This window comes from Vulpes lagopus, chromosome 1, assembly GCF_018345385.1.
Source record: "Vulpes lagopus strain Blue_001 chromosome 1, ASM1834538v1, whole genome shotgun sequence".
NCBI classification, from domain to species: Eukaryota; Metazoa; Chordata; class Mammalia; order Carnivora; family Canidae; genus Vulpes; species Vulpes lagopus.
This window is the reverse complement of record NC_054824.1, coordinates 155,401,273-155,415,296: the sequence shown is the minus strand read 5'-3', so window position 1 is coordinate 155,415,296 and position 14,024 is coordinate 155,401,273. Positions and strand designations below refer to the sequence as shown.

General features: G+C 49.0%; 1 protein-coding gene and 1 non-coding gene across 3 annotated transcripts in view; one reads left to right on the top strand and one right to left on the bottom strand.

Moving 5' to 3' along the window:
• The window catches only part of RCSD1 (RCSD domain containing 1), a 71,238-nt gene extending 57,957 nt beyond the window's left edge, over window positions 1–13,281 (bottom strand). Inside the window, exon 1 of one of the 2 annotated variants that reach the window (XM_041759096.1) lies at window positions 13,094–13,281. In XM_041759096.1, the coding sequence (XP_041615030.1) occupies window positions 13,094–13,099 (6 nt within the window). In that variant the 5' untranslated portion in view covers window positions 13,100–13,281. The remainder of the gene's footprint in view (window positions 1–13,093) is intronic. The other variant, XM_041759085.1, reaches the window with a different exon arrangement.
• LOC121475476 lies at window positions 9,303–9,517 on the top strand. The gene has a single exon (XR_005983765.1). It is a non-coding gene; the product is annotated as a small nucleolar RNA U3 (small nucleolar RNA).
• Window positions 13,282–14,024: the final 743 nt, after the last annotated feature.

Here is a 14,024-nt window from a genome sequence, read left to right as displayed (position 1 = left end):
TTTTCTGTTCCGTGCCTGAGTCTCACCCATTTCCCAGTTTCTACACTGGACTAAACTGTTCCAGCACTGCCCTGAGGACCAGCCGAGGTCCACACGCAGTGTACTAACTGCCCCCTGCCCACACACTCACCAGCTGGAGGAGGCCTTCTGATGTCCTCATGTCCATCCTGGGTCCCAGTCAAAGCTGTACCAAGAGGTACATGGAGGCTGTCCTCTTTTAAATGACTGTAAAAATCTACTTATTTATTCCAGCAAACAATCATGTCACACCTATTATGTGCCAGTCATTGTTCCAAGTGCTTTACACAAATATTAACTCACTTAATCCACAGAACTACCCAATCATGTAGGTACTATTACTATTTCCATTTTACAGATGGGAAACCAAGGCACAGAGAGGTCACAAGCTAGTAGTAACTAGAAAAAATCAGGGTTCAAATCCAGCTGTGTGGCTCCTGGGTCTGTGCTCTTAAGCCTTATCTCATGCTACCTCTCAGGGAAGCAGTGTGAAGCCTGAATTTCAACCTTTGTCCAAGAGGGTGTGTTAAATACATTCTATGGTCATTGCAGGATAACTAGGGCCATTGATGGAGGTTTTTCAACCTTACCATTTAGTGTAAGAGCTACGGGAGAGTGCTTTAAAAATAAAGCATGGTGAAATTGTATTTTCCTTCTTACCATTATGCAGACCAGGGTTTCTTTTGTATATCTTTTTTTTTTTTTTTAAAGATTTTATTTATTTGAGAGAGAGAGAGAACCAGCAGGGGTGTGGGAGGGGCACAGGGAAAAGGAGAAGTAGCCTCCCCACTGGGCAGGGAGCCCAGTGTAGGGCTCCATGCCCAGGGACTCTGGGACTGTGACCTGAGCCAAAGGCAGAGCCTGAGCCACCTGGGCACCCTTCTTTTGTGTATCTTCTGACCTACACTGGAAGCCTTAGCTCTGCTCATATTCACCAATGTCATCTTCTTTGCACCTCCTCTGTGCCACTGTCCACTAGGCAAAGAGAACATCAGAACCTTCTTACAGAAGACATGCTCAGGGATGTTAAAATTTTTCACAATATCCACTTAATAAGTATTAATAACCATATACCATGACTTTATATCAATGGGATGTTTTAACATTCCAAGGCAATTTCATAATTTTTTTAAAAATCACACATGATCTTACTTCCTTCTCAAATTAGCCCTAGATGGTAAGTAAAGCAGGAACCAGTTTTACAGATGGAGGGATGAAACAAACCCTCAAGTGGTTGCTGACTCTGGACCTGAACTCAGTTTCCATGGTTCCTCTGTCCACATATCATCCCTATTTGCCTTTCCTGATGCAATAATCAGAAAAGGAAAATCTGGGGAGTGGGGTAGGCAGAGCAGAACGCAGCCTGTTGTTATCAGTCCCTTCAAATCCACCACCTAATTCCAATGTTATTTGTAGACTTTCACTAACCCTTTCACTAAGCACAGAGGGCAGGGTTTGTGTATAAGGCTGATAGCAAAATTGTAATTCTGAGTGTTTTGTACATGCAGGAAAAAAAAGTGTAGATTCCCTGTTCACTATGGAGGGGCCCTTCCAAATCAAAAAGGCTGGTTACAAGCTCTTGATGGTGTGGTCTGTGGAATTGGTTGTTTGAGGGCTAAGATGTTTGAGAAACATTTTATTTTATTAAGATTTTTAAATTTATTTATTCATGAGAGACACAGAGAGAGAAGCAGAAGACAAAGGCAGAGGGAGAAGCAGGCGCCATGCAGGGAGCCTGACGTGGGACTTGATCCCGGGTCTCCAGGATCACACCCTAGGCTGAAGGTGGCGCTAAACCGCTGAGCCACCAGGGCTGCCCATATTTTATTTTATTTTATTTTATTTTATTTTATTTTATTTATTTATTTTATTTTATTTTATTTTACTTATTCTTTGAGAAACACTGTAAACAGTTGCATCTAAGGTTTATGTTTATATTTCACTAAATCATTTTCCTATGGAAATGGGGCATGTGTTCACCCCATGACTTTCCCTTCGGACCTACCTGCCCCTCCAAACATGCCCCAAAGCATGAAGAAGAATAACTCCCTGAAAACATTCTTTGTGCTTGAGAAGCAGGTTTCATTTTAATCAGAAAACTCTCTCCAGGGGATCCCTGGGTGGCGCAGTGGTTTAGCGCCTGCCTTTGGTCCAGGGCGTGATCCTGGAGACCCGGGATCGAATCCCACGTCGGGCTCCCGGTGCATGGAGCCTGCTTCTCCCTCTGCCTGTGTCTCTGTCTCTCTCTCTCTCTCTCTCTCTGTGACTATAATACATAAATAAATAAAAATTAAAAAAAAAAAAAAAAAGAAAACTCTCTCCAGCCATGTGAGTTGTGTAAGTCTCCAGTAAATGAGAGACTTCCTCAGCCTTCACACCTTTGTTAGCCTAAACGACACAGCCTTACTTCCATACCCAGTTCAAAAATCATCTCCTCTGGAAGTCTTGTAAGACTCCTCCAGGATCCTGATGATATTCATGAAACACTTGCAGCTTTCATCATTCAGGGCACATGGGAGGATCACTCTTCCGCTTTCCTGTGGTCAAGTGTACCTGTGTGCTACTCCTGACCTTTCCAGGCCAGAGCCACAGCCAGTGCAAACCCTCCAGAACTTTCCTTCCCTCTGCCATGACAACCAACAGTGCTGCATACAGAAGCTGCTGTCACCCTGGGTCCCCATGGGAGGACAACAATGACATGGAGCAGAGCCCCCAGAGCCTCTTGACAGACATGCAGCAAAGGAGAAATAAACCTGTGTTGTTTTCAGCCACACACTAGCCTGTCCTAATCTTTACAGTTACCTGTCATCATGTGTGCCACCAAACTGTTTGCTCACTGCCTGTACAGAGCCAATCACATTGTTTGGTATCATTTGTTCCATCTCTGCCCTCTCTCCACCTCCAGACTGTATGGACCTTATAGCAGGTGTTGTGTCTCATTAATTCCCATTTGGTACCTGCTCAAAACATGTCCTTAAATAAGTAAATGAAGGGATGAATCAAGAATAAGGTATCTGACAGCAGAATATCAAATGAGATCACATATTAAAATGCAGTTTTATAATCTTGCCAGGCACAATCCTTTCTGAAGGTGGGGATGATCATGGATAATCTTAAGTAGCTCTTCTCAGCCTGCTAACACTGTACTTATCTTACCCGGGAGAGACCAAGGGGAGACCATCCTTAGAGCCTCATGGCAGTGCTCCATAGCACCCTGTGGACCTCCTCTCTTAAATGTGGCTCTGACCAGAAAGAGCTGTGTTTGTGACCTACCCCATTACTGATCTTGTAGGCTACCCGAGAGGCAGGAAATTAGTCACATAACAGATATAAATGAATATTCACTAGAAATTCACTTGAGGGCAGTGACAGAGGTGGTAGTGTCACAATGTGGCCTGCAAGAACCAAGGATTCACCCTGCCAAATCCCCAAGTCTCCGGCCCCTATAATGCTGTCATGGGCTAAATGGTGGCCCAAATGGTGGCCCCCAAGAAGATATGATCCCACCCTAATCTCTGGAACCTGCGAATATTACCTTATTTAGTAAAAGGGTTATAGATTTGAGATGTGGAGATCACCTTGGATTATCAGTGTGGATCCTAAACCCAATGATACATGGATTAGGAGAGACACACAGAGGAGAAGGTAAAGTGAACATGAGGCATGGACTGCAGTGGTCACAAGCCAGAAACCACCAGGAGCTAGAAGAGGCATGGAACACTTCCCTCCCTTGGAACCTCGGTAGGGAATGTGGCCCTGGGACACCTTGATTTCAGATATCTGGCCTCCAGAACCGAGAGGATAAATTTCTAATGTTTTAAGTCCACCTAGTTAGTAGCCATGTTATGGCAGTCCTAGCAAGCTCATCTACCTGCCAACTCCACTGGCTCTAGATTCTCCATGTGGGCAGCACTCTGGCATCCTGCTGTAGCCTGGGCCATCACGTCTCTCCGAGTCTCCCATTTGTGGGAGAAAACACAAGGGCTTGGAACCGACCTTGTTTCTCTCCTCCTGAGGACTTCAGTTCAGGCACTCGGGAGGGCATTCAGGCATGACTGGGAGACAGCGGTCAGGGGCTCTCCCAGGAAGAGCCCCCCAGGAAGACTAGTAGAACGAGGAAAGGCACTGCACCTGGGGGGTTCGGCTTCCCAGCTTTAGCTCTGGATCCCTTGCCCTTGCAGTCTATTTTTTTTTTTTTGCCCTTGAAGTCTAGAAGGATGACAATAAAAGCTGTTCTTCTCCCTGTGTCACCCCCAAAGATAACAGTGCTTGTTCAATAAAGCCTAGAAAACTGAGCACCAGCGGTGTGGACTTGGGAGAGCCTCGAGGAGACGATACACAGAAATGGGGCGGTGAGGCAGTAATTTCCACACATGATCTACAGTGCCCCGTGCAGGGGGAGTTCCTGTGCTGAGGGCTGGAGGGCCTTCATCTTAGGTCTGACTCTGCCACTAACTGATTTTAAGTGTGACCACCGGTAAAGCATTTATGTGCAGTTTCCTCATCTTTAAAATGAAGGGAAGGGAGAAATGGTTAACAGTCCTCTTTGCTCTCAAAACTCTAAGCCCTAAAATTTAATTTTTATTTAAACTTTCTTTTTTTGCCATAGACATTCACACTAGTTTCACCCAGAGATATAGCTGGAAACTTTCAGACATCTTTCAGATATGTAGTGAGGGCTCAGAGTGAATCTCTGCCAGACCTTAGAGGTCCCCTCATGCCCTGAGCCACCTGGCTCCCACCGTGGGCTGGCCCTGAGCTGGAGGAGGACTAGGCAGGTCCAGGGGCAGGTGGTCTCCCTGTGAGCACACAGACACTATAGGGGCGGCTGGAGCTTCTCCAGTGCAGAAGATAAGAACAGAGGCCATAGGATCCCCCCCCCCACCCCCCGCCCCAACAGGGTGAGTTCCAATGTGGGCTTCAGGTAGTCAACTTCTAGACCTCAGGCATATAATTTAATCACACAGAAGCCCCAGCATCCTTATCTAGAAAACAGAGATAACGGGTAGCCCTGGGCGCAGTGGTTTAGCACCGCCTGCAGCCTGGGGTGTAATCCTGGAGACCCGGGATCGAGTCCCACATCAGGCTTCCTGTATGGAGCCTGCTTTCCCCTCTGCCTATGTCTCTGCCTCTCTCTCTCTCTGTATCTCTCATGAATAAATAAATAAAATCTTTTTTTTCTTTTTTTTTTAAGATTTTATTTATTTATTCATAGAGACAGAGAGAGAGAGAGAGAGAGAGAGAGAGAGAGGCAGAGGGAGAAGCAGGCTCCATGCAGGGAGCCCGATGTGGGACTCGATCCCGGGTCTCCAGGATCACACCCCAGGCTGCAGGCGGTGCCAAGCCGCTGTGCCACCGGGGCAGCCCAATAAATAAAATCTTAAAAAAAAAAAAAAAACATTAAAAAAATAGAAAACAGAGATAATTGGACGTTAGGAGGACTAAAACAAGATAAGCTTAGGCAAAACACCTATAGTTAGTAGGTTTTCTTTCTTTCTTTCTTTCTTTCTTTCTTTCTTTCTTTCTTTCTTTCTTTCTTTTTTTTTTTGTTGGTAGCCTTTCAACAAGTGGCAGTGATTACCCGGATGACAAGCTTTAGGTTTCTCCCACACTGACATCAAGGTGGCTGCTCAGAAATGATTTCCCATTATCCATCAAAACATACCTCAAAAGCAAGTTGAGCCAGGGACCTGAAGCCTGGGCATGCATTTCAGCGGTGGGGCCAGGTGGGGGTGGGTGGCCCTATCAGGGTGGGGGAACTGTCCCTTTAGCTCCTGTGCTTGGAATGAATGATTGCTGATGGGGGTCTGGAGGGGAGGCCCCTCTGTGGCACATCGTGAAATGGATATTCTCGGTGACCTCTTGTGTGGGTGCCGGGCTTGTGTAATAGAGGCCACAAGGCTCCACTTCCTGTTTCTATGAAGCTGTTGTTCTGGGCCCAGCCCAGGCCGGTGCTTGCGGTTGGCTGCTGCTGCTGCAGGGCCCACCTCATTGTGTCCCTGCGTGGCCTTGGGCCAAAGAAGAGAAAAGCTAGCTTTTCAGAACACCCACAGGATGTGCAACCCAAGTGGGGGGAGTGAATGGGGCTGCAGGTAGAGGTATGAACCAGGACAAGGTGGTTTTTTTGTACGCTTGGTTATTCCCAGAGGCCTCTTTCATTCAGAGCCTATTTCAAATGGATTTCCTCAGCAAGAGTGTGGAGGTGCAGACCCAAGGCAGAGCGCGCTCATCACTGGAGTGAAATCCTTATGGTTCCTGGGCTGCTGGGAGGCTGCCACATTTGTGGGGGGATCCCCAGCAGAGGAAGCAAGTTTTCTCTAGCTCCAATTAGAGATGCTGGCTTTGAACCTCTACATACCTGAGAGCTCATTGAGATACTATCTTATATTTTTTTTTATGTCATGTGATGTGTGTACATCTTGTTTCCCCAAATAGAAGAGAGCTCCTTGAAGGCAGGAACTGTAACTTCTCTTACTTTGTACCCCCTATCCATCCCCCAACTTCAAATGCCTTCATCTCACTTTGTCCTCCAAGAATGAACCGTGGGTGGTTCCCCAGGCACACCGTGTTGTTTCTAGCACTGGGGGGTTTGCTCTTGTCATTCTCTCCAACTGGAATGCTCTTCCCAATTTTCTGTGTTAGAACTCATACTCCCCCCTCAAGACTCAGAAATTGCCTCTAACAGGAAGACCCCTGAGCCTTGTGCTGGGTACACCACTTCTTCTCTGTCTTCATGAACTCCTACACTTGAATCCTTCAAGGCTGGGCAGAGTAAGGCATTTACCTTTGTGAAGCCAGTGCCTGGCATCAACCCATGTCTTTTGGGCCTAATTAAAGAGCGAGGGTGCCGTCATGTCTGGTTAGTGATCTATTACAGAAGATCCAGTCCGGGAAAGAGCTGTGATTGTTACCCTGAGGCCAGGAGGGTGGCCCTGATATGGCACAAGCAGTTTTGAAACAAAGGGCTGGGGACATCTGATGAGGCAGATGCTTAGCTTTGTGGCTGGAGAGAATGTCCAGTTCCACTATTTGGAATTTCTCAGTGCTTCCAGCCTCATCCATTCGAGTGAGTTTTTATAGGGGGGGCCTCATGGGCTCAGCAGTCATTTCCCACAATTCCCAGAAGACAGGTATTGAGGAAGCCCAAAAAGGAGAAAACGGGGAGCTCACTGCCCAAATGCCAGGGTACAAGGGCAGATCCATTCAAGAGATGAGCTCTTGAAGAGTCCTAAGGTTGAGGGTAACTACCATGCCCAAACACTGTGCCAGCAGTATTCTGATGACCTCTTTTGCACAGAGATAAAACCCCAAAGGTCAAACATGAGGTGGATATTGCTTTTGTGGAGAAACTGATGATCTTACTTCTTAAGGCTTAGACTGTACTGCTCCCCAGGTGAGAGAAACACTGCAAGCCTTTGGCTTCCCAAAGGTCCACCAGCACACTCCCTCACAATTGTGGCGGAGGCAGCTAGAGATGGTTTACTTCCACCCACAGCTTTGAAATGTTTCGATTCTAGCGAGTCGAGGAGGGGAGTCAAGCTGGCCACAAACCTAAAGCTATTACTAGAGGAAAGCAGGGCTGCCTTCAGATTTCTCTGGAACCAAAATGCTTTTCCCTGTGGCCCTGATAAGATTACCGGGCCGCTAGCTGCCAGCGTTCAGATTTCCCACGGAACCCCAGAACCCCCGCTCTGGTTCCTCTCGCCTGCCCGCCACCCTCCCCCGCCTCCTGTGAGGAGGCATGCTGTGGATCAGGCTCTGAAACCTGACTCCATCCCAGGAATGCATGCTTACCCTCCTGTGATCCGGCCTGGGCCCTTCAAGTCAGATTGCCCCAAATTCCCTCTTGTCATTGCAGTCCCATGAATGAAAAGTGTTGGCTCAGTGGAACTCAGTGTTACTTTGAGGGTCCTGCAGAGCACTGGGGAGCCACACAGGAATGCAAGGGTACTTGGGCATGCCCACAAGTTCTCTGAGCTAAACCCCAGCTTCCAGAAACCATGCAATCCCTAATTATGACCCATGAGCTCCAGCTAGCAGCCAACATATGGCTCAGTGAGAGGGTGGGTCCCAAAACAGCAAAGGCCGTTGGTGAAATTGTGGTCAAAAAAATTTGATGAAATTTTTAAAAATCAGTAAAAAAGTAGGTTACGAATTGAACACATTATATACACAGGTACATGGATACACACACTCTGATCCCCCAGCCCCACCCCATTTCTCTCTCATTGTCAGTAATACAGATAGTTTGTGAGGAGGAAAAATCAGGATAGTCCAGTAATTTTTAAGTAACATTTCAAACACAAGGTTCAGTATGTAATAAATGCTCAATAAATACTGAATAAATGGATGAGGAACAAATGATGTCTGGAAGGGACTTAGCATAGCCTCAGAGAAAAGGGCTCATTAACTGTCTCCATCTAAATTAGAAATTAATGATCTGTTCAGTGGCAAGAAAGTTTAATCTTCACAGATGAAATCCTTCATGTGTTCACCTAAATAGTAGATGCATGGGTGCCTGGGTGGCTCAGTGGGCTAAGCATCTGCTTTTGGCTTGGGTGATGATTCCAGGGTCCTGGGATGGAGCCTCGCATCAGGCTCCTTTCTCAGCAAAGAGCCTGCTTCTCCCTCTCCCTCTGTTCCTCTCCCTGCTTGCACTCTCTCTCTCTCTCTTTCTCTCTCTCTGTTAAAATAAATAAATAAAATCTTTTTTAAAAAAGAAGAAATAGTAGACACATGGTTTTGGGAGATAAGGTTAATTTTCACGTGTCTACTATTTGTTGAACAAATGAAGGATTTCATCTGTGAATATTGAGCTTTTTGCAAGTGTTCTCAGGCTATTTGGTAGGGCCTACAATAAAAAAAAATTTTTTTAAAGATTTTATTTATTTATTCATGAGAGACACACACACACACAGAGGCAGAGACACAGGCAGAGGGCAAAGCAGGCTCCTCACAGGGAGCCTGATGTGGAACTTGATCCCAGGACCCCAGGATCATGCCCTGGGCTGAAGGTAGATGCTCAATCGCTGAGCCACTCAGGCTGCCCTACATTTTAAATTTAAATTAATAAGAATATTAATTTAATTTGGATGTCCTAAGCCTCCAACTCTTTCTTTACTATATATTTCTCTCTTCTGGGCTCTTATCCACAGTGATGTCACCCATTAGCTCTTCTAAAGAAGAATCCTTTTTGTATCCTAAGAGGTCTGTATTTCTTGTGGAATGCTGGGCATTTCAAAAACCAATATACCTAAATTTTGCTTTAAAAAAAAAAAAAACCTAAGACTATACTTTCAGGGATCATTTCTATAGTTTGTTACTAGAGAAGTTTCTCTGAACGGGTAGGTACCCGAAACCACGAGGAGGAGGTGCAGTGTCCCTTCCTGAGTGTGAAATTGGCTTTGGGCGTCACTTTGGTGCTGCCCTTTGTCCTTGATGATCATTCTTTTTTCTCCTTTGAGGGGGAACTAGAAGGAAGGGATGCCATCTGAGTGGTTTCTATAAAACAAACAAACAAATCTGATCTTTCTCTCACCATCAATCATTTATTCACTCATTTAGAATGCATTTATTGAGTGTCTGTTGGGATACTCTCAGGGAGAGAGGCAGGTGGGCAGACGTTACAAGTGGGACCTAGTACTCAGGTCCAGCTTGCACAAAGTGTTTGAGGAGAGAGCTACAGAGTCTGAGGGCATCTGGGAAGGCTTCCCAAGGAGTCACAAGAGCTATGGACTGAGGTGTCAACGAGTTCCTGTTAATTAATTTACCAAGCAAACTTCTCTCGAGAAGTGAGATGATTATAATTCAAGGCACTGTGCTAATCTCTGGAGACTGAAAGACCAACAGGACAGACTCTGCTTACAAAAGGCTTATAGGCTTACGTAAAAGCTGCACTGCCATTCTCCTTGGTGTCTCGAACAACTCCGCTCTTCTGGGCACCCTGGGGAGCTCAAACATGGACGTCATTTCTGACTTCTCCTTTGACCCATGGTCTTTACTCTTCCATCTTTCCACCCTTACTCTCTCTCGAAGTCAGAATCTACATGGACACTTAGAGAAACTTCTCAGCCTGGTTCCCCTGCTGACTCTATGAACTGGCATTTCTGCCAGGTCATCCCTGCTTCTTCATGGTCACCATCTTACTAAATGCTCTGCAGAGTTTCCTACTCTCTGTGGAGCAGAACCCAGGGCCATCCACTATCTGGCCTTTGAGGGCCACAGCTGGCCTCTGTCTTAGAAAAAGGCACCCCTTTGGGGGCACAGCAAGACAAGGAGACTTTGTATGAAGAAAAAGTAACCCTTTCCTCCAGATGGCTTGGATTCCAGCTCCCACTCACCCACTTGGCCAGCATCCATTATACTTGGAGGCCCTGTGGTTTTTATCTTATTACTTTCATTTTTCTCTCGCGCTGCTTCCCTACCTTCCTCTCCAGCCAACTGGCCTACTTTCCTGAACAAAGCTGGCATGTTCTCCCCGTACCCATTCCTATGCCTTCTCCTCCTCACCACCCACCCTTTTTTCAAGGCTTCTGTCAGGTCTCACCTCCAAACACCCTAGTACTGTAGCACTTATGATCCACAGTAGTCATTCATTTGGCATTTACACATTTGAAAATACATACATGACAGGATCCAGTAAGTCTCATTTGCCCTACTGGATTGTCAGCTTTAAAAAGATATCTTTCTCTTGTTTATTCCAGAGGGCTTAAATGAGGGCTGAAGCAATGATTGAGATCGTCAATAATGGTAATAGTGGCTTAAAAAAAGAAAAGATGGGGCGCCTGGGTTGCTCAGTCGGTTAAGTGTCTGCCTTCGGCTCAGGTCAAGATCTCAGGGTCCTGGGAAGGAGCCTCACGTTGGGCTCCCTGCTCAATGGGAAGCCTGCTTCTCCCTTCTCTCTACTGCTCCCCTGCTTCTGCTCTCTGTCAAATAAATAAATAAAATATATTAATAAAAAAAAAAGATTTCCTGAAGACTTCTAATAGGTGAGTGGGTTCTAGAGAATAAATGTTGAGTAAGCCTTGTTAGTCTGGCTTGAATTCCTAATACTGAGATATCATATAACTCAGTTGCTCCCCAAATAGAGTGGCGCCTTCATGCCTCCAAAGTGGGATTCATCTCTCCAAAGAGGCTTTTACTCTGCGATTTGTCAGGAGTTCCCAAATCCCACTGCTGCATATCATGTCCCACCATGAAAAGTTTGCTTCCTGGCTGCAAATTGAAACGTCACTTCCCCAGCCTCTGGGTTTCCTCTTTACTTCCTTTTCCAGGGCTTTGCTACTGCAGTCCTTTTCTGAGTGGTTCTGACAAAGGAACTTCAAAAACAGTCATTGTCGATCAGCAGTGCCCAGCGGTGGACTCAGGGCAAACTGACAGGTTTCCTGGCTGACTGAGCAAATCCCTCCCAGGCCCCAACTTGGTAAAATCCCCCAGCAGTTATTACATGCCTCCATCTGGGGACCGGAGGGCCTTGTCTTTTCCCGGGCCCCCAGCCATGCAGGAAGTTGCTCAGGTGACCCTTTCAGGGCCTCTACCACATACACACCCTGTTCCTTCCTCAGCTGAGGGAGAAGATGGGCCTCTGTGGAAGGAGTCCCTCTGTATCTTCCAAGAACAAAGTTCACATACTCATTTGGCCCCCAAGGAGCAACATGCTTTTAAGCTTGCTTTGTTCTTATGCCCAATCCATTTCGGCAAGAGCTGAGACGGGTCCTAAAGCATACTGAACCTCTAGCCTAGGGCCTGAGGCCCCCCTGTACTTTCCCAGATGAGGGAACCCACTTTTCAAGCAACTTCCTTAGGGGCCTTCATTCATACCACCTAACAAGTTGGAGGGGGGGGGGGGGGGCTGGGCCATCTGCCACCTCTGCCCTGAAGCTAGAGCCAGCCTGAGAGAACCCTGATGCTCTATGCTTAGAGGATCTTTGAGCAGTGTGGACACCACGGGCTGAGCTTAACTGCATGTTCCCCATCACCCTTCCCCAGTGCTTATCCGAGTTTCCCTGACTTGCAAATGTTTCTATGGAGGGTGGATCCCACACTCTAAAGGCCCCCTGAAGATGATCCTTGTTCCTTGGAGACGACCGTGGAGCTGCATGCCTGAATGCAGGAGGCCTGCTCGGGACAGACCTACAGCCCTGCAGAGAAGTCACAGGGCTTCCAAGCCCAGCAGGGGTCTAGCTGCGAGCCAGCCAGGGCTCCTGCCGGAGTCCTGGTGGCTGCTGACTACAGCCTCAGGAGGAACAATCTTCCTTTTGAATGTGGGTGGGATGGGAATCACCTTAGAAGCTACATAACATCTGCACCTTCTCCTTTCATCTTGTTCAAAAGCCCTGTCCTGTTGGGATTGGCTGAGGGCTAAATGTCAGCTCTCCATTTCAAGGGGGAAGTCTGCGGAAGCCTCAAATTGTGGCGAAGGGAGGGACCGGGCATACACCCGGCATTCCTCCCCCGGAGGGAGGCTGGACCGGGACCAGGAAAGAGCCCTGCAGAGGAGCGGGGCGGCCCCGGTGCACCCGCACGTGTGGCCAGCACACCTCGGCGCCGCCGTCTCAGGAGGCAGGGACACGCCCGGGAGCCTCAAGGCTGGTGGCAAAGGGTGCCATTGGACTACCCACCGGGGGAGCTTTGCAGGAAGTTCTGAAAGAAGATGCGACGGACACAGGCACTCGAGAAGCTAGAGGACTCTCTAGAAGGTCAATCTTCAGTGGAAAAGGGACGCGCACAGCCCGGCGCACAAGCGCCTCGCGTCGCCCGTTCTGTTTCTCTTTTAATGCCCATCTCTTGAGGTCAGGGGCGTCTGCTCCTGCCACTTCTGCCCACACGTCTGCCCATCTACAAAGTCGGCCGCACCTAACTTTAATTCTCGAGCGGAGAGGTCCTCACCCCAGCACCTGGCCCCCGAGGGCGCCCCGCTCCCCACCCCGCGCCCTCCCTCGGGCGGTCCTCCCGCCCCCCCCGCCCGCTCAGCGGGGTGGCCCGGGGAGCCCGGGGCTGGGCCGGGGGCGCTTCAACCCCCTCCCGGGCGGCCCGGGGCCCCGCACCCCCTCCTCAAGCCCGCGCGGGGCCTTACCTCCATGGTCTCCAGGTGCCGGCTCCGCGGCGGCTGCGCTCGCTGTGCGCTCGGCTCCCAGCGCGGGCCGGGGCAGGGGCAGGGGCAGGGGCTGGGGCAGGGGCCGGGGCCGGGGCCGGGGTTGGGGCAGGGGCTGGGGCAGGGCAGGGCAGGGGGGCGGCGGCGCGCCGGCTGCCTCGCTCGGGACTGCGGGCGGCCCGGCCCTGCGCGGGAGCACGAGGGAGGGGGAGGCCGGGGGAGGCCGCAGGAGGGGGAAGGGGTGGGGAGCGGGGGAGGGAGGCCGGCGATCAGGGTTTAAATTTAGACGCAAATCTAAACAGATACTGTCCCCTCCCAGGGCAGGACTCGAGCGAGGGAGTCACGACTCCATTAATCTGCCCAAACATGGGGATGGGACGGCCGCCTGGCCCCTCTTCCCCGCGAACTTTCTGCAGGACCCGGGTCTCTGCCCGGGTCCAGCTCTTCTCAAGCCTCGCCCCCCTTCAAAATGCCTAGGGCTTGCCCTACAAGTTAAAGCCGTTCGTTTATTCTTCTTATCTTCCCCTCTTTACTGCTTCTTTCTTTTATGTGCATCTTTATTGCTTTCTTGCCTCCTTTTCTTAAAAAAAGAAAATTACGGCACTCGTGTCATACCTGGGTCCCCTGGCACGGCCGCGTGGGAGTGCAGGACCTCCGCTGGGCGCTCAGCGTGGGAGCGACGGGACCACCTTTCCTATTTCGCGTCTCTTGTCCTTTCCACGTGCACTCTCGCGCTTTCAGGAAACCGCTATCAATCTATCCATCTCTCCTCTGTGCCCGCCCGCGTGCTGGGGGGAGTTAGAGGGGTTGGGGGACCGCGAGGGATCCCAGAAAGAATTTTCAAGTCCCCTGTAGCATGACATCTTTTTTCTCTCGCTCTGATTTGATTGAGGCATTGGATGCTGTGGGAATC